Raw genomic sequence first — 27,893 nt, forward strand, 5'->3', positions numbered from 1 at the left:
TCAATCACATTAATTGTTCTTTAAGGAATAACTCCAAAGTTGGCCGTGGGTGGTGTTGGTTAGCTGTCTTCCTTCTGGTTTATCGTTGTTGATATAGAAACATCTAGAGCAGATAGCACTCCAATATGTTTGCGCAAAATTCCAAACAAACAAAATCAACCTAAACCTGATTTATTGTTTGGAATTTAGTATAAAGCTGCACAACGGGCTATTTGTGCTCTACCCACCTCGGATATCGAAGCCCGGTTACTAGCGGAGTGAATCCCTAGATATACCGCTGTACCACTGGGGAAGCTTCTCCTAATTTGATGTTATGGACCTACGTCTTTTCCATACATCCTGATAGTGCAGCAGTGTTTTATTTATTTTTTAAAGCTTACAAGCGACCGGCGCGACATCGCTCGATAAGTGTTTGAACTATAGATATTCTACGAGTACTCCGATTGTATCAGAATCAGAAACGAAGACGCGGGCAACTTGAGAGAGTCAATCGGGAGGCAGTCGAAGAACAGCACGCGCGCTCTAATAGAATATAGACTACAGAATGTTAATATGTTTCATGCGTTGACCTGATTCGCAATAACTTTTATTTTACGACTATTTGTTATGGGACATATTATCTATCTCAACGAGTTATCACGTGTTGACTTTTGTCAGTTAAAATCCGTTATCTTGCAGACTTCTTGTTAAAAATTAAAATGTTTTCTGTGGAAAAGAACACTAGAAGACTGGTGAAGGAAGACTGTGTAAACACGTGGGTTTTTGTGTGGATTGTTTCTCTGTCAGCTTGCCTCATCAATGCCAACAACATTCGTAAGTTATTATCCTTCGTAAACACTTCAAGAGTCCGCCATGGCTGGGTGGTTAGGGCGCTCGACTCACAATTTAAAGGTTACGGTTTCGAATCCCTTTCCCACTAAAGATGCTCTTAACCGCGTGTGCGATAAAATGGGATGCTCTATCCCGCTCTTCTTTGGTGAAGAGTAGCCCAAGAGATGGTAGTGCTTGTTGTTGACTTTGCTGTTGTCTCTAAAGTAAAGAGAGATCTCGCAGATAGTCCTGAAGTAGCTGCGCGAAACTGCACACAGAATACACATTTCACTTCATCTAACTAAAACCTACATTAGCAAATAGCAAACCAGAAACGATTATTACAACTTACTTCATTGATGATGGTGGTAACCTTGCCTGGAAATTACCAGTGAATATGGAAAGTTCACTCATATTAATAAAATTCTTGGACAAAGTATAAATGGAGGTGATGCTCTGGTTTATTTTCCTTATTCTAGGCTTAAGAATTCCACACCCATGGTTATTCTTTCTTCCCATAGTTTTTGGACTAAACTTTGCATACTAATGATTGCTGTTTCTTTTCCTAGTTCAGGGGTTAAACCATATTAAAAGTTTTACTGAAAGACCGAAGTACAATTTGATACGTCACAATTAAGGAGCTAAAAGAATTACTTGAGTGTTAAATATTTTGTGATTTCTATGTGTGTATTTTCGGTTTAATTGTCTTCATGTTTTATTCTTCAATTTCTCTTTTTAAACAAGTCATTATTGTAAGGTTCAAGTTACGTAATATCTACCTATGAATATCACTGCTTGTAAGATTCAAGTTACTTAATATCTACCTATGAATATCACTGCTTGTAAGGTTCAAGTTACTTAATATCTATCTATGAATATCACTGCTTGTAAGGTTCAAGTTACTTAATATCTACCTATGAATATCACTGCTTGTAAGGTTCAAGTTACTTAATATCCACCTATGAATATCGCTGCTTGTAAGGTTCAAGTTACTTAATATCCACCTATGAATATCGCTGCTTGTAAGGTTCAAGTTACGTAATATCCACCTATGAATATCAGTGCTAGTAAGGTTCAAGTTACGTAATATCCACCTATGAATATCACTGCTAGTAAGGTTCAAGTTACGTAATATCCACCTATGAATATCACTGCTAGTAAGGTTCAAGTTACGTAATATCCACCTATGAATATCACTGCTTGTAAGGTTCAAGTTACGTAATATCCACCTATGAATATCGCTGCTTGTAAGGTTCAAGTTACGTAATATCCACCTATGAATATCGCTGCTTGTAAGGTTCAAGTTACGTAATATCCACCTATGAATATCACTGCTTGTAAGGTTCAAGTTACGTAATATCCACCTATGAATATCACTGCTTGTAAGGTTCAAGTTACGTAATATCCACCTATGAATATCACTGCTTGTAAGGTTCAAGTTACGTAATATCCACCTATGAATATCACTGCTTGTAAGGTTCAAGTTACGTAATATCCACCTATGAATATCACTGCTTGTAAGGTTCAAGTTACGTAATGTCTACCTATGAATATCACTGTCAGTCTATGTGTTAATAATAAGTTAACGTATGACAGATGCAGTTTTAGTTTAAAATGTTTAATTTCTCACTGTTTAAACTTTCAACTGATATTTTGATGTACGATGTATACCAATAACAATTGTTCTTTAGTTGATATTTTGGGGTACGATGTGTACCAATAACAATTGTTCTTTAGTTGATATTTTGGTGTACGATGTGTACCAATAACAATTGTTCCTTAGTTGATATTTTGGTGTACGATGTGTACCAATAACATTTGTTCTTTAGTTGATATTTTGGTGTACGATGTGTACCAATAACAATTGTTCTTTAGTTGATATTTTGGGGCACTATATATACCAATAACAATTGTTCTTTAGTTGATATTTTGGGGTACTATATATACCAATAACAATTGTTCTTTAGTTGATATTTTGGGGTACTATATATACCAATAACAATTGTTCTTTAGTTGATATTTTGGTGTACGATGTGTACCAATAACAATTGTTCTTTAGTTGATATTTTGGGGCACTATATATACCAATAACAATTGTTCTTTAGTTGATATTTTGGGGTACTATATATACCAATAACAATTGTTCTTTAGTTGATATTTTGGGGTACTATATATACCAATAACAATTGTTCTTTAGTTGATATTTTGGTGTACGATGTGTACCAATAACATTTGTTCTTTAGTTGATATTTTGGTGTACGATGTGTACCAATAACATTTGTTCTTTAGTTGATATTTTGGTGTACGATGTGTACCAATAACAATTGTTCTTTAGTTGATATTTTGGGGTACTATATATACCAATAACAATTGTTCTTTAGTTGATATTTTGGGGTACTATATATACCAATAACAATTGTTCTTTAGTTGATATTTTGGGGTACTATATATACCAATAACAATTGTTCTTTAGTTGATATTTTGGGGTACTATACATACCAATAACAATTGTTCTTTAGTTGATATTTTGGGGTACTATATATACCAATAACAATTGTTCTTTAGTTGATATTTTGGGGTACTATATATACCAATAACAATTGTTCTTTAGTTGATATTTTGGGGTACTATATATACCAATAACAATTGTTCTTTAGTTGATATTTTGGGGTACTATATATACCAATAACAATTGTTCTTTAGTTGATATTTTGGGGTACGATGTGTACCAATAACAATTGTTTTTTAGTTGATATTTTGGGGTACTATATATACCAATAACAATTGTTCTTTAGTTGATATTTTGGGGTACTATATATACCAATAACAATTGTTCTTTAGTTGATATTTTGGGGTACTATATATACCAATAACAATTGTTCTTTAGTTGATATTTTGGGGTACTATATATACCAATAACAATTGTTCTTTAGTTGATATTTTGGGGTACGATGTATACCAATAACAATTGTTCTTTAGTTGATATTTTGTTTTCGCTTGCGATTGTGTCTGTAAGTCGAAAATTAATCATCCGGATTAGACTGGGTTCCATTTACTCCGAAGTTTTTATAGTGGTCTTAATTCTTGGGTTAATTAAAATATAAACCGGCTCGTTTTTGGTTTTGTAGCTGTGAATATAAAGAGTGTCTGTTTCCCAAGAAACTTATTTTACTGTATTCTTCCTCATTAATAGATCTGTATCTAAATCTTTCGCATTCTACACATTCATAATATTCACCAGAAAATGTCTTCAAAATCAAACACTTTTTTACAAGAAAGATGTACAATTTTGCCCTCTAATCATGACGAAGTTGGAGTCTAGTCCCAACAAATGGTATATTTGTTTTACTAATATTCAAAACAGAAACATATGATTACAAATATGGTTAGTAAAAACTATTAAACATCATCCACTGCCAACATTTGGACCACTGTTTTCAGACCGAATAGTAAGACCCACTCTCCCAAAGCAGGATTGTGTTGTTTCTTTTTTGTTTTGTTTTTTCTTTTGGCAACTGAACACAAACCATGAACCTCCGGATTCACACTCCGTAACTGTTAGTATAACCAACAGCTTACATCCGCAAGAGAAACAAATGTTTAAGACGCTAATGAAGTGTAAGTTTAGGGTAAGAAAGAGAGTGCTACTACAAAAACTAACCCATAAAGCTGTAATCGTATCGTATAATAACAAGAAACAGAAAATACGTTTAAAGCAGATTGTAATTCTAACAACTGGCTTAACAAATCTCCGGTCACAGAAACACGTGCGGTGTTCATGTATCTACGACCATTAATAAAAACTAGCACGTGCTACATCCGCCTCATGGACACGAGACTTCATCATCACTGACTTCGTGCCAACACAGTTGGCGCACGTTCCACGAACAGCGGTTTAAATTTGGTTGAATTTCGGCCAAAGCCACACGAGTGCTAACTACGCAAACCGTCCATAATTCAGCAGCAGTAGGCTAACGGGTAAGACAGCTGCTCAATACAACCCACCTCCAACTCTTGGGCTGCTCTTGTACCAACGAATAGTTGGATTGACGGTTACATTATAATGACACTCTCAGTTGAAAGGGCGAACAGGTTCGGTTGACGAGAATTCTAATCCACGACCCTCTGGTTGCGAGTCGAGCGCCGTAACCACCAGGATGAGTCAGGTCGATAACAATTTGAAATGAATATGAATTATGTGCTGATTTGTAAAACAAATATGATTTTACACCTAAAATAATTTGTTTCCAGAAGTTACTATTGGTTTCAGAACTACCTTAAAATTATTTTAAATAAATGATCTACAATAAATTTCGAATCAGAAATTCAATAACCACTTTGTAAGATTTAGTAGCCACTAGACAGATTGTACCTTACCAGTGTGCTAGATTTTGTAGCCACTACACCGATTGTAATTCAGAAGTGTGCCAAATTTAACAGCCACTAATTATATTGTACTTCACCAATGTGTCAGATTTAGTAGCCACTAAATAGATTGTACTTCACCAATGTGTCAGATTTAGTAGCCACTAAATAGATTGTAGTTCATCAATGTGTCAGATTTAGTAGCCACTAAATACATTGTACTTCACCAATGTTTCAGATTTAGTAGCCACTAAATAGATTGTAGTTCATCAATGTGTCAGATTTAGTAGCCACTAAATAGACTGTACTTCACCAATGTGTCAGATTTAGTAGCCACTAAATACATTGTACTTCACCAATGTGTCAGATTTAGTAGCCACTAAATAGATTGTACTTCACCAATGTGTCAGATTTAGTAGCCACTAAATACATTGTACTTCATCAATGTGTCAGATTTAGTAGCCACTAAATAGATTGTAGTTCATCAATGTGTCACATTTAGTAGCCACTAAATACATTGTACTTCACCAATGTGTCAGATTTAATAGCCACTAAATAGATTGTACTTCACCAATGTGTCAGATTTAGTAGCCACTAAATACATTGTACTTCATCAATGTGTCAGATTTAGTAGCCACTAAATAGATTGTAGTTCATCAATGTGTCAGATTTAGTAGCCACTAAATACATTGTATTTCATCAATGTGTCAGATTTAGTAGCCACTAAATAGATTGTAGTTCATCAATGTGTCAGATTTAGTAGCCACTAAATACATTGTACTTCACCAATGTGTCAGATTTAGTAGCCACTAAATACATTGTACTTCACCAATGTGTCAGATTTAGTAGCCACTAAATAGATTGTAGTTCATCAATGTGTCAGATTTAGTAGCCACTAAATAGATTGTACATCACCAATGTGTCAGATTTAGTAGCCACTAAATAGATTGTACTTCACCAATGTGTCAGATTTAGTAGCCACTAAATAGATTGTACTTCACCAATGTGTCAGATTTAGTAGCCACTAAATACATTGTACTTCACCAATGTGTCAGATTTAGTAGCCACTAAATAGATTGTACTTCACCAATGTGTCAGATTTAGTAGCCACTAAATACATTGTACTTCACCAATGTGTCAGATTTAGTAGCCACTAAATAGATTGTACTTCACCAATGTGTCAGATTTAGTAGCCACTAAATACATTGTACTTCACCAATGTGTCAGATTTAGTAGCCACTAAATAGATTGTACTTCACCAATGTGTCAGATTTAGTAGCCACTAAATAGATTGTACTTCACCAATGTGTCAGATTTAGTAGCCACTAAATAGATTGTACTTCACCAATGTGTCAGATTTAGTAGCCACTAAATAGATTGTACTTCACCAATGTGTCAGATTTAGTAGCCACTAAATAGATTGTACTTCACCAATGTGTCAGATTTAGTAGCCACTAAATAGATTGTACTTCACCAATGTGTCAGATTTAGTAGCCACTAAATAGATTGTACTTCACCAATGTGTCAGATTTAGTAGCCACTAAATAGATTGTACTTCACCAATGTGTCAGATTTAGTAGCCACTAAATAGATTGTACTTCACCAATGTGTCAGATTTAGTAGCCACTAAATACATTGTACTTCATCAATGTGTCAGATTTAGTAGCCACTAAATAGATTGTAGTTCATCAATGTGTCAGATTTAGTAGCCACTAAATACATTGTATTTCATCAATGTGTCAGATTTAGTAGCCACTAAATAGATTGTAGTTCATCAATGTGTCAGATTTAGTAGCCACTAAATACATTGTACTTCACCAATGTGTCAGATTTAGTAGCCACTAAATACATTGTACTTCACCAATGTGTCAGATTTAGTAGCCACTAAATAGATTGTAGTTCATCAATGTGTCAGATTTAGTAGCCACTAAATACATTGTACTTCACCAATGTGTCAGATTTAGTAGCCACTAAATAGATTGTAGTTCATCAATGTGTCAGATTTAGTAGCCACTAAATAGATTGTACTTCACCAATGTGTCAGATTTAGTAGCCACTAAATAGATTGTACTTCACCAATGTGTCAGATTTAGTTGCCACTAAATAGATTGTACTTCACCAATGGTCAGATTTAGTAGCCACTAAATACATTGTACTTCACCAATGTGTCAGATTTAGTAGCCATTAAATAGATTGTACTTCACCAATGTGTCAGATTTAGTAGCCACTAGATAGATTGTACTTCACCAATGTGTCAGATTTAGTAGCCACTAAATAGATTGTACTTCACCAATGTGTCAGATTTAGTAGCCACTAAATACATTGTACTTCGCCAATGTGTCAGATTTAGTAGCCACTAAATAGATTGTACTTCACCAATGTGACAGATTTAGTAGCCACTAAATAGATTGTACTTCATCAATGTGTCAGATTTAGTAGCCACTAAATAGATTGTAGTTCATCAATGTGTCACATTTAGTAGCCACTAAATACATTGTACTTCACCAATGTGTCAGATTTAGTAGCCACTAAATAGATTGTACTTCACCAATGTGTCAGATTTAGTAGCCACTAAATACATTGTACTTCATCAATGTGTCAGATTTAGTAGCCACTAAATAGATTGTAGTTCATCAATGTGTCAGATTTAGTAGCCACTAAATACATTGTATTTCATCAATGTGTCAGATTTAGTAGCCACTAAATAGATTGTAGTTCATCAATGTGTCACATTTAGTAGCCACTAAATACATTGTACTTCACCAATGTGTCAGATTTAGTAGCCACTAAATACATTGTACTTCACCAATGTGTCAGATTTAGTAGCCACTAAATAGATTGTAGTTCATCAATGTGTCAGATTTAGTAGCCACTAAATAGATTGTACTTCACCAATGTGTCAGATTTAGTAGCCACTAAATAGATTGTACTTCACCAATGTGTCAGATTTAGTTGCCACTAAATAGATTGTACTTCACCAATGGTCAGATTTAGTAGCCACTAAATACATTGTACTTCACCAATGTGTCAGATTTATTAGCCACTAAATAGATTGTACTTCACCAATGTGTCAGATTTAGTAGCCACTAAATACATTGTACTTCACCAATGTGTCAGATTTAGTAGCCACTAAATAGATTGTACTTCACCAATGTGTCAGATTTAGTAGCCACTAAATACATTGTACTTCACCAATGTGTCAGATTTAGTAGCCACTAAATAGATTGTACTTCACCAATGTGTCAGATTTAGTAGCCACTAAATAGATTGTACTTCACCAATGTGTCAGATTTAGTAGCCACTAAATAGATTGTACTTCACCAATGTGTCAGATTTAGTAGCCACTAAATAGATTGTACTTCACCAATGCGTCAGATTTAGTAGCCACTAAATAGATTGTACTTCACCAATGTGTCAGATTTAGTAGCCACTAAATAGATTGTACTTCACCAATGTGTCAGATTTAGTAGCCACTAAATAGATTGTACTTCACCAATGTGTCAGATTTAGTAGCCACTAAATAGATTGTACTTCACCAATGTGTCAGATTTAGTAGCCACTAAATAGATTGTACTTCACCAATGTGTCAGATTTAGTAGCCACTAAATACATTGTACTTCATCAATGTGTCAGATTTAGTAGCCACTAAATAGATTGTAGTTCATCAATGTGTCAGATTTAGTAGCCACTAAATACATTGTATTTCATCAATGTGTCAGATTTAGTAGCCACTAAATAGATTGTAGTTCATCAATGTATCAGATTTAGTAGCCACTAAATACATTGTACTTCACCAATGTGTCAGATTTAGTAGCCACTAAATACATTGTACTTCACCAATGTGTCAGATTTAGTAGCCACTAAATAGATTGTAGTTCATCAATGTGTCAGATTTAGTAGCCACTAAATACATTGTACTTCACCAATGTGTCAGATTTAGTAGCCACTAAATAGATTGTAGTTCATCAATGTGTCAGATTTAGTAGCCACTAAATAGATTGTACTTCACCAATGTGTCAGATTTAGTAGCCACTAAATAGATTGTACTTCACCAATGTGTCAGATTTAGTTGCCACTAAATAGATTGTACTTCACCAATGGTCAGATTTAGTAGCCACTAAATACATTGTACTTCACCAATGTGTCAGATTTAGTAGCCATTAAATAGATTGTACTTCACCAATGTGTCAGATTTAGTAGCCACTAGATAGATTGTACTTCACCAATGTGTCAGATTTAGTAGCCACTAAATAGATTGTACTTCACCAATGTGTCAGATTTAGTAGCCACTAAATACATTGTACTTCACCAATGTGTCAGATTTAGTAGCCACTAAATAGATTGTACTTCACCAATGTGTCAGATTTAGTAGCCACTAAATAGATTGTACTTCACCAATGTGTCAGATTTAGTAGCCACTAGATAGATTGTACTTCACCAATGTGTCAGATTTAGTAGCCACTAAATAGATTGTACTTCACCAATGCGTCAGATTTAGTAGCCACTAAATAGATTGTACTTCACCAATGTGTCAGATTTAGTAGCCACTAAATAGATTGTACTTCACCAATGTGTCAGATTTAGTAACCACTAAATACATTGTACTTCACCAATGTGTCAGATTTAGTAGCCACTAAATAGATTGTACTTCACCAATGTGTCAGATTTAGTACCCACTAAATACATTGTACTTCACCAATGTGTCACATTTAGTAGCCACTAAATACATTGTACTTCACCAATGTGTCAGATTTAGTAGCCACTAAATAGATTATACTTTACCAATGTGTCAGATTTAGTAGCCACTAAATAGATTGTACTTCACCAATGTGTCAGATTTAGTAGCCACTAAATAGATTGTACTTCACCAATGTGTCAGATTTAGTAGCCACTAAATAGATTGTACTTCACCAATGTGTCAGATTTAGTAGCCACTAAATAGATTGTACTTCACCAATGTGTCAGATTTAGTAGCCACTAAATAGATTGTACTTCACCAATGTGTCAGATTTAGTCATTGTTTCTAGGCCGTGCTGAAACATTATGCTATATTTATTAGCAATTTCATAGACTGTACTGTACGTGTTTTCAAATACAGCAATCTTTCCAAATTTTGTACTTAAATTATGATAAAACAAATAGTAGATTTACGTTCCTAGATTTAAGAAAAGTATAAACTCTATTTTTAGTAATTAAACTCGTGTTTGAACATATTCTAACAGATACTGGTTCGTGGTAATGAATGTTTGTAATTTCATAAAACCGAAGAGAACTTCGTTTTTAAGCCTTTCTTTCAATACCAACTAAGTATTCCACACATACTGTTTTATTCATAATTATTTCAAAGTCTTTGCGCACGAATATCATAGCAAATATAAATGCGAAATGTACTTAACATGAGCTCCAATGAATCGAAGACAGCATAGCAACGGTAACCTAGTTACCGTGGAGATAATTATAAAATAGTATACAACATGACTTTAAGAAACTAATACGAACGTCATGTGATCTCAGACAGAACATGAACGTTAATACCACTTATTGTAACTTTGGTAGCGTCTTTTTTTTTTTCGAGTCATATGAGTAATTAACACATGCAACATAATTTTGTCTCATTATTACAGGATCTGTGTTAAAACGTATATTTATCTGGTTATCATTCTTTGAGAAATGTATTTTATTTATCGTCAGCCAGTGTTCAATCATAAACTTTCTCCCTGTAGTGTAATAATGGGCTCGATCGTGTATTTAGACATAACCGAATGACCAACCAGATAAAAGTAATAAAGCGTAAGAGGGCACGATACAATCGGTTCGAGAGTAATGAACTCGAAGGTCAATGTAGCACTGAGCAATATCTGACCCTAGTAACTGAAGTACATAAGATAGAAACGTACAGAAGAAAATGTAGCTACGAAAAGTAAAATATATCCAATGTAATGCGCTACGTGCCTAAATGTATTTCGAATTTCTTTTCGTCTGTGAGATGAAAAACGAACCTAAGCTACAAAACACTGTGCTAATTCGTCGTATAAGGTAAACGAAACTGTATACTGATAAGAAACACGGTTAAATATCACGTCCGTAAAACTCCAAATCAAATAATTTTTCATGTCATACGACGGGTTGTTATTTCATATTAAAATTACTGCTTAGGGCAGGGTTCCCTGAGTTTTCTCTGCACAAGGCCCAAGAAATCATTCTGCATTCTTACTGAGGCCCCTAACCCCAATGAATCTACGGATACTGATTATATCCGTTACACTTTAATTATCTATGTTTTCTGTATTTGCTATAGATATGCACAGTGTACACAAATGAAACTAAATTAAGGTACAACACTTCTCACCAGGATTTGCTATCCTGTACATTAGCGAATCCCTACTTCAGTTATTTATAATAAAGAAACAATGATAAACCTTCCTTTTACACACGTATTGTAATAGCCATAAAATGTAACAAGATTTATTTATTTTTTCCGAAATCGAACGTTATTATGTTAACTATGTGGATTTGAACAGAATAGCAAGAAATGAAATCAAATAATTAATCTAACTGAAAGTACTCAATAAGGAAGTAAAAACTGTAGAAATAACTACGTTAGGTTAAGCTTAGCTTTCTTCTTCATTTGTAATTAAAACCACGAATAACCTTACTGTACCATAATTACATGCCCTGTTTTGTGGAAGATAGTAAGTAACTCATTTAACTGATTAGGTGTGTTTAAATTAAAATCCAAAGGCCTATTATAAAGGAAAGTTTTAATCCATTTCTCGGAAAAGAATCCTTTACACATAATCCCCTGAACGTCGTCGTAAAATTTCTAGTTACTCTACAAAAAACAAAGATATGGTAGCGATCCATCCAACTCTGGGTAATGGAAGATAAGTGGAATTGTGTCCTAATTTAGGGGCCTTTTATTTCTTCTTTTCGGGTAGAAATTCTAAGACTTGATATCAGGTATACATTCTTAGAGAGTTCCAGTTACCATATAAGTACCGTAACTGACTCAGCATGTGCGCATAACGGAACGTCTTTATCGTAAGACTCAGAGGATTCTGTGTTTGACTCGTATACAGGTTACGACTCGTTTCTGTAGCAAGAAGAAATGTTTACAATTTTATATACTACCAAAGTGAAAAGATATCTGTGGTCACATTCTTCAAGGTCTTTAAAACTGAAAAGTATTTCTACCATCTGAGAGTATTTTAGAGATAAAATACAAGTTGAATAAGACACCAGACAGATTTCTAACATTAAACACGCACATTTAGCTACCTGGACGTTTTCTAACAGAGACAAATGTTCATTTAAATACGTGCATTACATTAAATAGGAATATTTGTCATCTGGTTGGCATGCGTAGAGAATACTGTGTGGTTAAAATATTATTATGCATTCTTTTCTACTTTCACTTAATTAAAAATTACATTATGTGGGAACGTTGAGCTCGATGGTTCAGTTATTATTCAGTAGCATCAAGGTATATGGATGAAGTACATTGGACAGGATAGTCCAGCTAGATGGATGAAGTATATTAGACAGGATAGTCCAGCTAGGTGGATGAAGTACATTGAACAGGATAGTCCAGCTAGGTGGATGAAGTACATTAGACAGGATAGTCCAGCTAGATGGATGAAGTATATTAGACAGGATAGTCCAGCTAGGTGGATGAAGTACATTAGAAGGATAGTCCATGTATATGAATGGAATACATTGAACAATAGAGTCCAGCTAGGTGGATGAAGTACATTAGACAGGATAGTCCAGCTAGATGGATGAAGTACATTAAACAATAGAGTCCAGCTAGGTGAATGAAGTACATTAGACAGGAGAGTCCAGGTGCATGGATGAAGTACAATAAACAGGAGAGTCCAGGTGTATGGATGAAGTACATTAAACAGGATAGTCCAGCTAGATGGTTTGTTTGTTTTGAATTTCGCGCAAAGCTACACGAGGGCTACCTGCGCTAGTCGTACCCAATTTATCAGTGCTAGTTATCATCACCTGCCGCCAACTCTTGAGCTACTCTTTTATCAACGAATAATGGGATTGACCGTCACATATAACGCCTCCACGGCCGAAAGGGCGAGCATGTTTGGTGCGACGTAAATTCGAACCCGCAACCCTCAGATTAGGAGTCGAATGTTTTAACCCACCTGGCCATGTCGAGCCAGGCAGATGGATCAAGTAAAATAGACAATAGAGTCCAACTAGATGAATGAAGTACATTAGACAAGAGAGTCCAGGTATATGGATGAAGACAGGAGATATATAACTAAAATGTTTATCATTACAGGATAAAACTTATATCTACCGAATAATTTGTTAATACAACGTTATATCACGGTCATTTAAATCTCACAGATTTAAATACATAATGACTATATAAAAGACGACTATCTTTAAATATCCTTGTTATTAGGACTCACATAAAGTCTTCGGTACTTTTATTCTGTGTATATATCTAAAAAATGTGCTTGTTTTAGCGCAAAGCTACATTATACACTAAATGCACTGTGTCCACCATGCGGAATCGAACTCATTAATTTTAGTGCTGTAAGTTGCGAGAATTGCCTCTGAACTCCAAGGGACCAGACTCGTTTGCGATTTCAATGAGAAATTGGTTACTTTATTATGATTCATGAAGGCTTCGTAGTCCACATGGACTCTAATGGCAGTATTTACCCTCTTAAACGAGTTTTCTACGACTTAAAATTGGAAAACCTACATCAGTGGTGTTCTCACTGAGTGAGTGGTAATTTATTTGTTGTTTTTAATCCCAGCTGATTGAACTCGTTTTTTGTTTGGTTTTGTCTTCTTGTAATCTCTTAAGGGCACTTTCCAATTACACGTAGAGGGATTCCTTCCCCTATACCAGAGCTCAAAGCTTTTCATTTGGCTTTTGTGAGTCAAGTATCTTTAGTATCGTTAAGCAAGTTAATTACCAAATATTAGTCATACGCAATAATATTATGTGGTCTTACTCGAAGTAGTCCCTACGTATTATTGTTTGTAGCCTGGTTAACAAATAATAGATGTCTGGATATGACACAGGTTACAAAAACATGTTATAAACTTTTATCAGATGACATAACAAGTGATACTTTAATAAGTTAACAACTGACTTTAGAATACACGTAACAAGTTATACTTTGATAAGTTAACAATTCGCTTCAGAATACAAAGAGCGAGTTATACTTAATAAGTTAATAACTGACGTTAAAATACAAATAGCAAGTTACAATACGATATATTAAAAATTGTTTCTCGTACATATCTAACAAGCCATACTATGATAAGTTAAGAACTGTTATGGTACACATGATAAACTATGGTATGGTTGGTGAAGAACTGTTTCTGTTACACATGAAAAGAAATATTATGACTATTTATGATCAGCTCTTCTGAATAATGTTAAAATTATTTCTGTGACTATTTATGATTAGCTCTTCGGAATAATGTTAAAATTATTTCTATGACTATTTATGATTAGCTCTCCTGAATAATGTTAAAATTATTTCAAAGTAAAGAATAGTAATAAATAATCATCATTAAATATAAAATAAATAAATTATAATGTTTTATTAACACTAAGCCTACTTTTAACTAGCTGGTGAGTTAAATAAACATTGATAATTACTATTAATTTACCTTATACCTCAACAGGACCCGGCACGGCCAGGTGGTTAAGGCACTCGATTTGTAATCCGAGGGTCGCGAATTCGAATCTCTGTCACACAAAACATGCTCGCCCTTTCAGCCGTGGGGGCATTATAATTAACGGTCAATCCCATTATTCTTTGGTTAAAGAGTAGCCCAAGAGTTGGCGGTGAGTGATGATGACCAGCTGCCTTCCCTCGAGTCTTACACTGCTAAATTAGGGACGGCTAGCGCAGACAGCCCTCGCGTAGCTTTACGTGAAATTCAAACCCAAACATATTGAGCAAAAGGTTCCGTCGGAACTGAATGTGTCAGATAAAGTGTAAGTTTGACAAACAAGCCACGCATTGATTTGACTAGCCGTTAATGTTTATATATAAAAGCATCAAAAATGGATTTTCAAATCGACAACGAAAACTTAAACACCATGATTTACGGGCACATTTGTTTTCGAGGGCACATTCTAAACAGCCATCAGGGTTTTATTTCATCAACACGTAATATGATACTCGGATCTTCCACCACCGGCAGCTCTGCTTCTAACTCTTCCTATCAAGCATGACGACTTTGACATGAGTTCAGCAGCTGGTCAGTCTCAGACCCTCCCACTACCAAGGACTGGAGTCGAGTTTGCCAAGAAGGCCGGTAGAATGAGTAATTGTCCCGCTCTCGGCTCTCACAGCCGCAAATGATTCTTTCTTTCTGGTCTCTTGACGCATCATTAAATAACATTTTGAGTGTCTCCCAACCACAGACTACCATACTCAAACATCTACCGACAGACTTACAATGGTAACATCCGGGGTTCAATTCCCTCAATGAAAACAGGACAAATAGCCCAAAAGAACACAAAACAACCACGAAAAAGATATGTATATATATAAATATAGTAGTACTGTCTGTTGCATTTCTACGTAACTACTTATCTATATAAATATAATAGTACACTTTGTTCTACGTCCATGTAATGACTTATCTATATAAATATGAAGTACTGTCTGTCGTACGTCCATATAACTACTTATTTATATAAATACAATAGTACTGTTTGTTGTATGTCTATGTAACTACTTATTTATATATATATAATAGTACTTCTGTTGTATGTCCGTTTAACTATTTATCTATATGAATATAATAGTACTGTCTGCTGTATGTCCATATACCTACTTATCTATATAAACATAACACTATTATCTGCTTATGTCCATGTAACTATTTGTCTGTATAAATATAATAGTAGTCTTTTGTATAACCATATAACTACTTATCTATATAAATATTTTAGTACTGTCTCTTATATGATCATATAACTACTTATCTGTATGAATATAATATTATGTCTGTTATACGTTCGTGTAACTACTTATTTATATAAATATAATTGTAGTCTCTTATATCTCTATATAACTACTGACCTATATAAATATAGTAGTTCTGTCTGTTGTATGTCCATGTAACTACTTACTTATATAAATATAATAGTATTGTTTATTGTATGTCCATGTAACTACTTATCTATATAAATGTAATAGTACTGGCTGTTGTACGTCCATGTAACTACTTAACTATATAATTATAATAGTAATGTTTTTGTTGTTTGTGCGTTACTACTTATATATATAAAAATATAAAAAGTAGTCTGTTATATTTCTATGTAACTATTTATCTATATCAATATAATAACACTCGCTGTTTTATGTATGTCCATATAACTACTTATATATACATATAATAGTACTGTCTGTTGTATGTCCATGTAACTACTTATCTATATAAACATAATACTATCTCTTGTATGTCTATGTAACAATTTATCTATATCAATATAATAACACTCGCTGTTGTATGTCCATATAACTACTTATATATACATATAATAGTACTTGTCTGTTGTATGTCCATGTACCTACTTATCTATATAAAACATAATACTATCTCTTGTATGTCCATGTAAATATTTGTCTATATAAATATAATAGTAGTCTTTTGTATAACCATATAACTACTTATCTATATAAATATTCTAATACTGCCTGCTGTATGTTTATGTAACTACTTATTTGTATAAATATAATAGTACAGTCCCTTATATGATCATATAACTACTTATCTGTATAAATAAAAATTATGCCTGTTATATGTCCGTGTAACTACTTATTTATATGAATATAATGGCAGTCTCTTTTATTTCTATATAACTACTTACCTCTATAAATATAGTAGTTCTGTTTGTTGTATGTCCATGTAACTACTTACTTATATAAATATAATACTATTGTTTGTTGTATGTCCGTGTAACTACTTACTTATATAAATATAATACTATTGTTTGTTGTATGTCCATGTAACTACTTATCTGTATAAATGTAATAGTACTGGCTGTTGTATGTCCATGTAACTATTTATCTAAATAAACATAATGGTACCGTTGGTTTTTTGTCCATGTAACTACTTATCTATATAAACATAATGGTACTGTTTGTTTTATGTCCATGTAACTATTTATCTAAATAAACATAATGGTACCGTTTGTTTTTTTGTCCATGTAACTATTTATCTATATAAACATAATGGTACTGTTTGTTTTTTTGTCCATGTAACTACTTATCTATATAAACATAATGGTACTGTTTGTTTTTGTCCATGTAACTACTTATCTATATAAATATAATGGTGCTTTGTTATATTTCCATGTAACTCATTTGTTCCACGTTGAGATAAGTTAAAATTTTTAGTTTGCGTTTTTGTGCTTCGACTTTGGACCTTCAACAAAGTTGACACGAAGGTTTCTTGGGTCCCTGCGGAGATACAAACAAGTTTTGTGTTTTGCTGTTTTTATGAGCAGTTTTGATAATTACTTATAAGGTCAGGACAACTTTTCATGTCTTAATGACATTTCATCGATCAGTAATATAACATCAATTTAAGATATTAGCCAGTATATTAATAAAATGGTATAACAGTTCATTCTCTCTTTGAGTAATAACGAAATAATGGTTATTTCAATAATAAACACAAAAAACAGAATATTTCGAATAATTTACTAGTTTTATTGTTGTTTTAAATATCACGAAAGTTATCATAAAAATAACGTGTTAAAATAAAGGTTTGTTACCTTTCATTATACAGGGTGTTCGGAAAGTCACTGTGCACTTATATATTTATCAACAGACGTGTTTCAACATAGAATACAGGAGGTAAATATGAATGACAATTATAAACAGTGTTGAAAGTGACCCCGTTGGTATCAATACAGGTCTGGATCCTTCTTATTTTGTTTCTAAACATCGCTATCAGTTGCTGTCTTGAAATAGACTGAATAGACATATGATTACAAAACTGCACAGTGACTTTCCGAACACCCTGTAGATACAGAAATTTGCCTTTCCTTTGTCTTTCAGAATTTCTTTTTCCGTGAGAGAGAGTTAGTTATTTTAATGTCGTTTCTACGGTGGACATTTCTCCTTTGCCCGAAATGGAAAAATTAAAAAATGTGTACATTTTCTAGCAAGCTGTTCTTATTTTATTTTAAAATACATCTTATATCAGACACGTTGATAAGATACAAATATCTGTAAAGAATGTTGTAACGTCAGTCACTAAAACCTGTCTCGGTTTAAGTTTTTGTGTTACTTTATGTAATATATATTTTTTATGTGTTTAGTTTGACACTAAACATTTGTTATTGTATGTGCACGTTTCTAGTTGTTTTTATGACTCTATTTTAGATAGATCATAGCGAATAAATTAAAATCTATTTCCGGTGTGATTAGAATGGCGCTATAGTCTGATTTATTTCGGTTTTTTTTTAAGTTTGAGCAGGTCTATCCTGTCGAGATTGGAAGTTTAACAGTTAGTTATGCGAAGATACATAAACTTGCTGAGAATGTTCTCAGCTAACGCTCGTGACTCAAGTAGTCACTTAATAATGGAAACATAAAAGTCAGCGAGTCACAATGCCCTTTTAATCGTTTGCACAATGTGGTTTTAACCCGTGACCCTTTCTGGTTGTCTGCCATTTTACTTTAAGATATTAGCACGTAAACCATGATGTTGTTGGTGATCGAATGTTCGTTTTGTTTTACTCGAGAAGAGATTGAAAATCAATGTTTTTGTACATTATTAATCGTCTTCAGTTAATAAAATATATCAGGAAGTTTACGCACTAATTAAGTAACATTAATTATATTTTACGTCAGTTGACAACATACTTTTCTGAAACGTATCCTACTTTTGTTTTGTTTAATGAACAACAAATATCCTGGAACATTAAACTTTCCTTACCCCGTGTGACAAATAGCATAAACCAAACCGTGTCTGTTATATATCAGCCGAATTGGTGATCCATGGTATTGTGAGAAAAGGCCCGTCAGCGGTGAATATGGCAGATATAGTGTGGTTCACAGATTATTTTATCTCACTCATAATTTATTAGTAATAGTCTAATTGTGTTCTATTGCCATTTAAATTATTGAACCTCTGCTTCTAATGTGTCTTGTCGACTACGTATATCTCTTGTCGTTGTCAATTAATGTAATCTCTTAGAGTTCCATAGCCTTGAACTTCGTTGGTACTGCTTGGTGAGAGACCCCAGAGAGTTACTCACGAGTTTCTGGGGAATACGATACAACTTTAGATTTCAAGATTATTTTAAGAGAACCAAGAGATGTCATTACGGAGATCATCGGCACACGGTTTCTGTCGTGCGCTAATTGAGCTAATCGGACATGTTAGTCTGGAGTCACGTGCTACACGAGGGCTATCTGCGCTAACCGTCCCTAATTTAGCAGTGTAAGATTAGAGGGAAGGCAGCTAGTCATTACCACACACCGCCAACTCTTGGGCTACTCTTTTACCAACGAATAGTGGGATTGATGGTCACATTATAACGCCCCCACGGCTGAAAGGGCGAGCATGTTTGGTGTGACTGGATTCGAACCCGCAACCCTCGGATTACGAACCGAGTGCCTTAAACACCTGGCCATGCTGGGCTTCAATTTCTTAGTTGGTCTTCTTGTAGCTGCATTTTGTCGTAAGGGTGTGAAGGCATACAGAAAACAGAAGAGCGTTAATATATATTAGAGCGTTAATATATATTAAGCTCTATCTTTTTACATCTTGTGACTGTCCAAACTAAAGAATTATTTTATGATTATGGAAAACATTTACGATTTCAAGAAGTATTTAATCGCAGTGAATAAAACCTGGACGCCGCCTGGTGAGATTTTCTGTCAGATTAGACGTACTTGTCTTTGAAACTTCCTGGTATTAAATAATCGAACCTATTTAAAACTAAATATTTGTTTGATATCTTTTATTTTCCATTTTGTCATATTTCTCTTCAATTTTCAAACATAGAGTCGTAAATGTTGTTGCTGTTTTGTTATTGCGAAGCTACACAATGGGTTATTATGCACTCTATCCACTGACGGGAATCAAACTCCACTTTAACTACATATACAATGTTGGGGTTAGATGGATCCAAACACAGTTAAAACTCACCACTAACTGTTAATTTCTGTTCACGTTTTGAGAGAGACTATATTATTCAGTGCGGCAGTTATAATTCAAGGGTTAAATTTTCAACATAAAAACGCTAAAATATGGATGCATGTTCATTCTTCAACGGGAACTTTGAATTAGAGAACGCATTTAATATGAGCCTTATTGACCTGGCTTTAGTTATCTTGTTGTAATGAAATTTGGAAGATAAAACATTTCTTAATAATTTGTTATAATTAAGGCACACTACGTTTCTTTTATATTCTAACCAGATTAATTAATCCTTATATAACATTCCTTATCGTACCTCTATAATCAATTTACGTTCTTATCATTAATTAACACGCCATGAAACCCAATACCTAGGTTAAACTTAAGCATTACAGATATTTTAATTATTTCTCGACTGCCTTTGGAAATTTAAGGCCTGTTTTTATTTGTTTCTCATCAAAATAGCCAATCAGCAAAGAACTCTACGTATTACTATTCAAGACAGCCAATCAGCATGTAAGTATACAAAAAACAGCCAATCAGCATCTGAATAATTTTAGGCTTACTTTCAAAAACAGCACACAAATAACACAAGTGTAGATGGACCTGCCTTACACGTGATTTTCTCTACACACTTCCCTAATTCATTAACCTACAGTACACTGTTACGTCATCACCATTTAACAAGAAACCAGTTTTAGTCTATTATGGTTGTATTAGTTAAACAAGGTTACGTCACCACCATTTATGAACAAACCAGTTTTAGTCTGTTGAGGTTGTATTAGCTAAACAAAATAAAATAATTCCAACTTGAACTATTATTATGAAACAACCTTTCTCAATAAACCATTACAGGAAATCTCAGATACTTTATTAAACGGGCAAGCTAATCTTAACCATTCTTTATAGTAATACCTCAAAGATCCCAGACTTCTGGATATACCATTACAGTATATCTCAGACTTATATTGTAGATACATCATAATGATATTCGAGTATCAAAACACTCAGACATCATGATAAATCCTCAAACAGAACCTTTCGTGGTGATAATGCAGAGACTGAGAGGGCGTTTTATTCAGTTAAATTTGTAAATAACTGGAAGCAGCAAGTTAAAAAAATTAAACACGTGAAACTTAAAAGGAAAAAAACACAAACACATAGAAATGTGTTCCAAAACCAAGAATATTACATTTAATGTGTTCCAGAACCACATACCAAGAATATTACATTTAATGTGTTCCAAAACCACATACAATATTACATTTAATGTGTTCCAGAACCACATACCAAGAATATTATATTTAATGAGTTCCAAAACCACATACTAAGAATATTACATTTAATGTGTTCCAGAACCACATACAATATTACATTTAATGTGTTCCAAAACCACATTACATTTAATGTGTTCCACCAAGAATATTACATTTAATGTGTTCCAAAACCACATACCAAGAATATTACATTTAATGTGTTCCAAAACCACATACCAAGAATATTACATTTAATGTGTTCCAAAACCACATACCAAGAATATTACATTTAATGTGTTCAAAAACCACATACAATATTACATTTAATGAGTTCCAGAACCACATACCAAGAATATTACATTTAATGTGTTCCAAAACCACATACAATATTACATTTAATGTGTTCAAAAACCACATACAATATTACATTTAATGTGTTCCAAAACCACATACAATATCACATTTAATTTTTCTCTGTGTTTTATTAACATTTGTTAAAAACTGTGCATACTTTCCATTAGTTTACTTTACGACAAATGGATAATTAGTACATTACACTTCATATTACGGCCTGGTATTGTCAAGTGAGTTGAGGCGTGCGACTCGTAGTCCCCGTTACACCAAAAATGCTCGCCCTTTCAGCTGTGGTAGTGTTATAATGTTATCGTAAATCCCACTATTCGTTGGTAAAAGAATAGCCCAATAGTTGGCGGTGGGTGGTGATGACTAGTTGCCTTCTCTCTAGTCTTACACTGCTAAATTAGGGATGGCTAGCACAGATAGCCCTCGAATAGCTTTGTGCGAAATTCCAAAACAAACAAACAAATAGATAAATATGGCATATTACCTACAATAATATAAATACCTTGAAAGTTAATCGTTTGATTCAAAAGTATTATAAGTCAGTGTTACAAAATCATTTATTTTATCCAATACTCAAGCAGAGCCACATGACAGATACCAGCACTAACCTCTCTAATTTTCGTGAAATATCAAAAAGAAGAAAACCAATTACTTGACTACTCTAGTCGAATGATTGACTCTGACGTCTGTGATGTACACAGACGGTTTCAGAATACAAAGCGCGGTTTGATGGTAGAGAGATGTGAAGTGTGGTTTCTCGTTTCCACCATCCCGGAACTACGTTCGGTCCACTGTTTATGTACAAACGTCACAACTGAAACGGTTTAACATTTTAACTTACTATATTATCAGAAGCTGGTTTGGCCAACCAATTGAGAATAATTGAGGTGTTGGGAATAAATAAACTAGCAAACTACAAAAACTGTTGTTTTGGATTACAGGTCAACCATCTGTAAATGAATATAAGCTCACATAATTTATCTCAAGGATCAACAGCACCCTTACAGTTCCAACACCCTATCACATATACCTTCTCACCATGTTGTGTAGGCCTAGAGTCGCGTCCTAAGCCTAGAATGGTGCAGTTTGAGCAGAAAGAAAAGCATCTGTCGCTTCTAGCATAAAAAGAAAGTTTTTGTGTAACAAAGAACTAAACGTGACATCAGAACATCACCTGGAGTGCATTTTATTATCGTCTTAACCTGACATCAGAACGTCACCTGGAGAACATTTTCTTATCGTCTAAACATGACATCAGAACATCACCTGGAGTGTATTTTATTATCATCTAAACATGACATCAGAACATCACCTGGAGTGCATTTTCTTATCGTCTAAACATGACATCAGAACATCACCTGGGTGCATTTTCTTATCGTCTAAACGTGACATCAGAACATCACTTGGAGTGCATTTTCTTATCGTCTAAACATGACATCAGAAACTCACCTGGAGTGCATTTTCTTATCGTCTAAACATGACATCAGAAACTCACCTGGAGTGCATTTTCTTATCGTCTAAACATGACATCAGAAACTCACCTGGAGTGCATTTTCTTATCGTCTAAACATGACATCAGAAACTCACCTGGAGTGCATTTTCTTATCGTCTAAACATGACATCAGAAACTCACCTGGGTGCATTTTCTTATCGTCTAAACATGACATCAGAACATCACCTGGAGTGCATTTTCTTATCGTCTAAACGTGACATCAGAACATCACCTGGAGTGCATTTTCTTATCGTCTAAACATGACATCAGAACATCACCTGGAGTGCATTTTCTTATCGTCTAAACATGACATCAGAACATCACTTGGAGTGCATTTTCTTATCGTCTAAACATGACATCAGAACATCACTTGGAGTGCATTTTCTTATCGTCTAAACATGACATCAGAACATCACTTGGAGTGCATTTTCTTATCGTCTAGTTTATATGTTTCTTCATTTCCAGTGTTGTGTGAGGTGGAGAGAAGGGTGGGGTATCTATTTATTTACCTATAACACTATGTAACAAAATGTTTACTTTTTCTGGTTCCTGGGCAGAAAGTGTTATTTCCCAATTGCTTATGCCTAAAGTAAATAGAAAAGACCTTTTTTTCTCTTCAAACTATGCTTTTGTGACCTGGGAGCATATAATGAAAACATGATGGGAGAATATATTTGGGAGCTGATACGTGAAAGTGATTTACATTACAGTCGCAAATCTCGAAAAATTACTCACTTCTAAACATTTTTGTATAACTTTAGTATAAATACATGTAAATCTTGATTCATATGTTGTTTTATTCAGACCTAATGTAAATGAAAATGTGCAAATTTGCCCGTTTTTACATAGAAAATAGGTTGATTTCTAAATGTCATTATCCAGGTCACAAAAGCAGAGTTTGAAGGGAATAATGGCCATTTTCTGTACTTTTACAACATAAGCAATTAAGAAATAACACATACTATCCAGGAACAAAATTTTTGTTACATAGCGTAATAAATCAAAGAGCTGGTATCTCGAAGTTTGACAGTAACACCAAAATAAATTGTTAGTTCGTGGCAAGTGTTAAAAAATAAAATAAAAAATTAAAGACTGGGTAAAATCGAATTTCAAAACAATATAAGATATATCCACACCTGGCACGTGTTCTTAGTTTCACCTCACTGGGACTGACAGTTTTCTAAAACCTGTCAGAAAAATATTGGTTGCTAACACGAAGCGACCCAATCCAATAATAATAAGTTGGATATTGGTACTTTCAAACTAAATAGCATTTACACAAGAGTATATATACTATACAACCTGGAAATAGAACTCCAACGCTCAGCCCAGCATAGCTACGTGGGTTAAGACGTTCGACTCGTAATATGAGAGTCACAGGTTCGAATCCCCGTTGCACCAAACATGCTCGCCCTTTCAGCCGTCGGGGCGATATAATGTTACGGTGAATCCCACTATTCGTAGGTAAAAGAGAAGCCCAAGAGTTGACGGTGGGTGATGATGACTAGCTTCCTTTTCTCTAAATTAGAGACGTCTAGCGCATGTAGTTCTGGAGTAGCTTTGCGTAAAACTAAAAAAACAAACAAACAAGGTTGTAACGTTCTGTTCAGAAAGAAAAGAGTTGTTTGTTTTGACTCGCATATGGGCTTGGGAAGAGGTATATGATGTGACCTTCAAGTTATGTCCTGTTTCACGTATCTATGGGACTAGATAATTCTGTACTTTGTAAATGTTTCATGGTGAGGTGGGTTTGTTATACAATTTCTTAACACATGTTTAGCTTTGCGCGAAATTCAAAAAAACATCCAAGGCTCGAGCACAGATGCACCTAATTACTTCTGAACAAATACAGGATAATAAGCTAACAGCATTCGCCGCCTTTGAAGCTACTCTTAACCGAGTACTGAGATTAGTGTTTGGTGTTTCTGTGCTCGCACAGTTGAATGCTCTCGAACCTTGGATCTTCGGATCGACAATAGTCCATGAACAGCCCGTTATGAAGTCAATGTTATTACAGTCTTATTGTTGCAATATTTACAAATCTGCAACACAATTATTATGTCTTCACAGCTGCAACGCTGTGTATGTCCAATGACATATCGTGGTTCGAGCCAGAAAGCTGTGGGTCTGCAGCTGTGGATATGTTTGTCGTGATTTATTTATTCTTGACACCACCATAAATATTGATAAGGCAGATACCATGTTAAAAACAGATGTTTTTAATCACTTATTCTATAATAGCCTGAGAAGCATAGCACGATGCTAAGATATTAAATCAGTTTCAAGCCTAGTGACTTGTGTCAAAATGGTAACTCCAAAGTATCACCAACTGAACTGCTATGCCTAAAACGTTGGATGTGGCGGTGTTTTGCGACGGATGCGGCCCAATTAAACTGCCGCAATCCTGAGTCAGTTACGATCAAATCACTCTATTTGACTAGCGTAGCCCAAGGATTGGCGGCTGGTGCTGTTGATTATCTGCCATCCCTCTAATCTATAAGTTCGTAATTAGGCACAGCCAGGTCAAATAGTCCTTTAAAATAGACTTTGATTATTTAAAGTTCTTCTAAATAGATTTGCAATGTCTAGATCAGTCGTTGTCCAAGGAGAAATGTCATCTAATTACTTCCAGTCACTCAACCGTGAACATTGTCTACAACTGTTTAGTTTCAACTTGGCCCCACCCCTGTCACAACTGGCCTCCACTGGCTTACCCCTACTTTTTGTTTTCATGGCTCATTTGTTAACTGACGACGTTGGATATTTCACAGACCATTTTCCGCTAGAGGTCGTACTTTGTTGAAACTTCCCTGTTTGTATATGCCGTTTTATTCAGCTTAGCAACAGCTGAGCTGCAGTGACCTGTGTTAAATTAAAGTAAGGTAAATATGATAGTTTTAATACAACATGAAAATGTCGTAGTAATTTTATTTTACTGTATCAAATCAAGAACACGATAGCAATAATCAGATTTATATCTGAAAACCTAAGTACTCAACTACTTCAACGATTCGAAGTGTTGTTTACAGATAACTTATAATAATATTCATTTTAAATCTATTTTAGTTTGTTTACACAATCACAAATATGTAGTTAAAATTTCACTTCTTGTCCCACGAATTAGCCCCTCGCTAGTACAGCGATAAGTCTACGGATTTATGACTCAAAAATCAAGGGTTCTATTCTCCTCAATGGACCCAGCAGATCGCCCGATGTAGCTTTGTTTTAAGAAAACACAAACGCACGAGCTAGAATAAACTGCAAACCTTTGTTTGGTGCTATCTGGTAAAAAAAATAGCATAATAATTACATAACATAAAATAATAACATATGAACAGAAATAAATCGTTTATCTAAGTGTTAAAACTATTATTCGCTTTTCTGTAACATCCCAGGAAGACATCGCAAGGATTTCCTTGCAAAACCCTTACAAAAGAGTAAGGAAAAATATTGTATTAGTTTACATTTAGAAGCATATTTTATATATCAACTAAATCTAGTAGGACGTATTACTCAGAGATGAAATATGCGTCCATGGTAATCTCCACTCCAACTGAGTAGAATGTGGTGTTTTAATATTAAAGTAATGTGTTCCACTAACAAAGTCACGAACGTCCAATGGGTCAGTTACGGGCTTGCTTTTTATTCTAGGACTTTTCTACATTATTTATATTTCTTAGTATCGTCTGGAAGCTAGTTTCAAAAGATAATTTAGTGTAAGTTTCACATTCTACTCGTAATGGTTATAGTTTTAAGATCTGTACAAAACTATAGAAAGATAAAACTATATATACACATAATGTCTCAGAGATAAGCGTTTAAACAAACTACAGTGTCTAAATAAAACGTGAATAACAACTGAAAGATCCACGAGGTTCTTGTTTTATACAACCAAATTATATAACTGTTTCACTTCTCACACAACTTGAAGTTTGTTTGACGAATGCATTTCTCAAACTCTTTGTACTGCCTCGCAGTTCGGCTTCAAATGACAGAACAAAATCACATTGTGATGAAAGACATCTCTGAATCTGTTGCTTAAGGGAACTTACAGAAACTAAATATTTACTGTTTCTCCATGAGTTGTCCCTCTTGAAAAACCATCGGTTCCCACATAACAACCGATCAATAGCATAAACATTAATGATTAATCCCACGCCTGAAACTAATATTATGATGTTTATACTTGATAAAAACCGTATTAATAAACAACGTGTCAAGTTCTCTGTCTATTGTAACTAACTTAAGCGTCTCACCAACCTCTGTTCAACTAACAGTTCATGTTATGAGTTAAGTGACAAAATAGACTTTAGAAAGAGTCTCAAATTAACTAGAAATTACAAATTTGTCCACATACCTCGACCAGTATCTACAGAAATCCTTTATTATTGTTACAGAAATATGTATTATGTCGCAAATTTTAACATTAATGGCACAGAAACGAAGCG

General features: G+C 34.2%; 1 protein-coding gene across 2 annotated transcripts in view; it reads left to right on the forward strand.

Moving 5' to 3' along the window:
- Positions 1–467: 467 nt before the first annotated feature.
- LOC143250416 (protein eva-1-like) overlaps positions 468–27,893 on the forward strand; it is an 88,992-nt gene continuing 61,566 nt past the window's right edge. The window contains exons 1-2 of one of the 2 annotated variants that reach the window (XM_076500882.1): positions 468–813; positions 20,800–20,850. In XM_076500882.1, the coding sequence (XP_076356997.1) occupies positions 799–813; positions 20,800–20,850 (66 nt within the window). In that variant the 5' untranslated portion in view covers positions 468–798. The remainder of the gene's footprint in view (positions 814–20,799; positions 20,851–27,893) is intronic. The other variant, XM_076500881.1, reaches the window with a different exon arrangement.

The sequence above is a fragment of the Tachypleus tridentatus genome, chromosome 5 (assembly GCF_004210375.1).
Source record: "Tachypleus tridentatus isolate NWPU-2018 chromosome 5, ASM421037v1, whole genome shotgun sequence".
Lineage (NCBI taxonomy): Eukaryota > Metazoa > Arthropoda > Merostomata > Xiphosura > Limulidae > Tachypleus > Tachypleus tridentatus.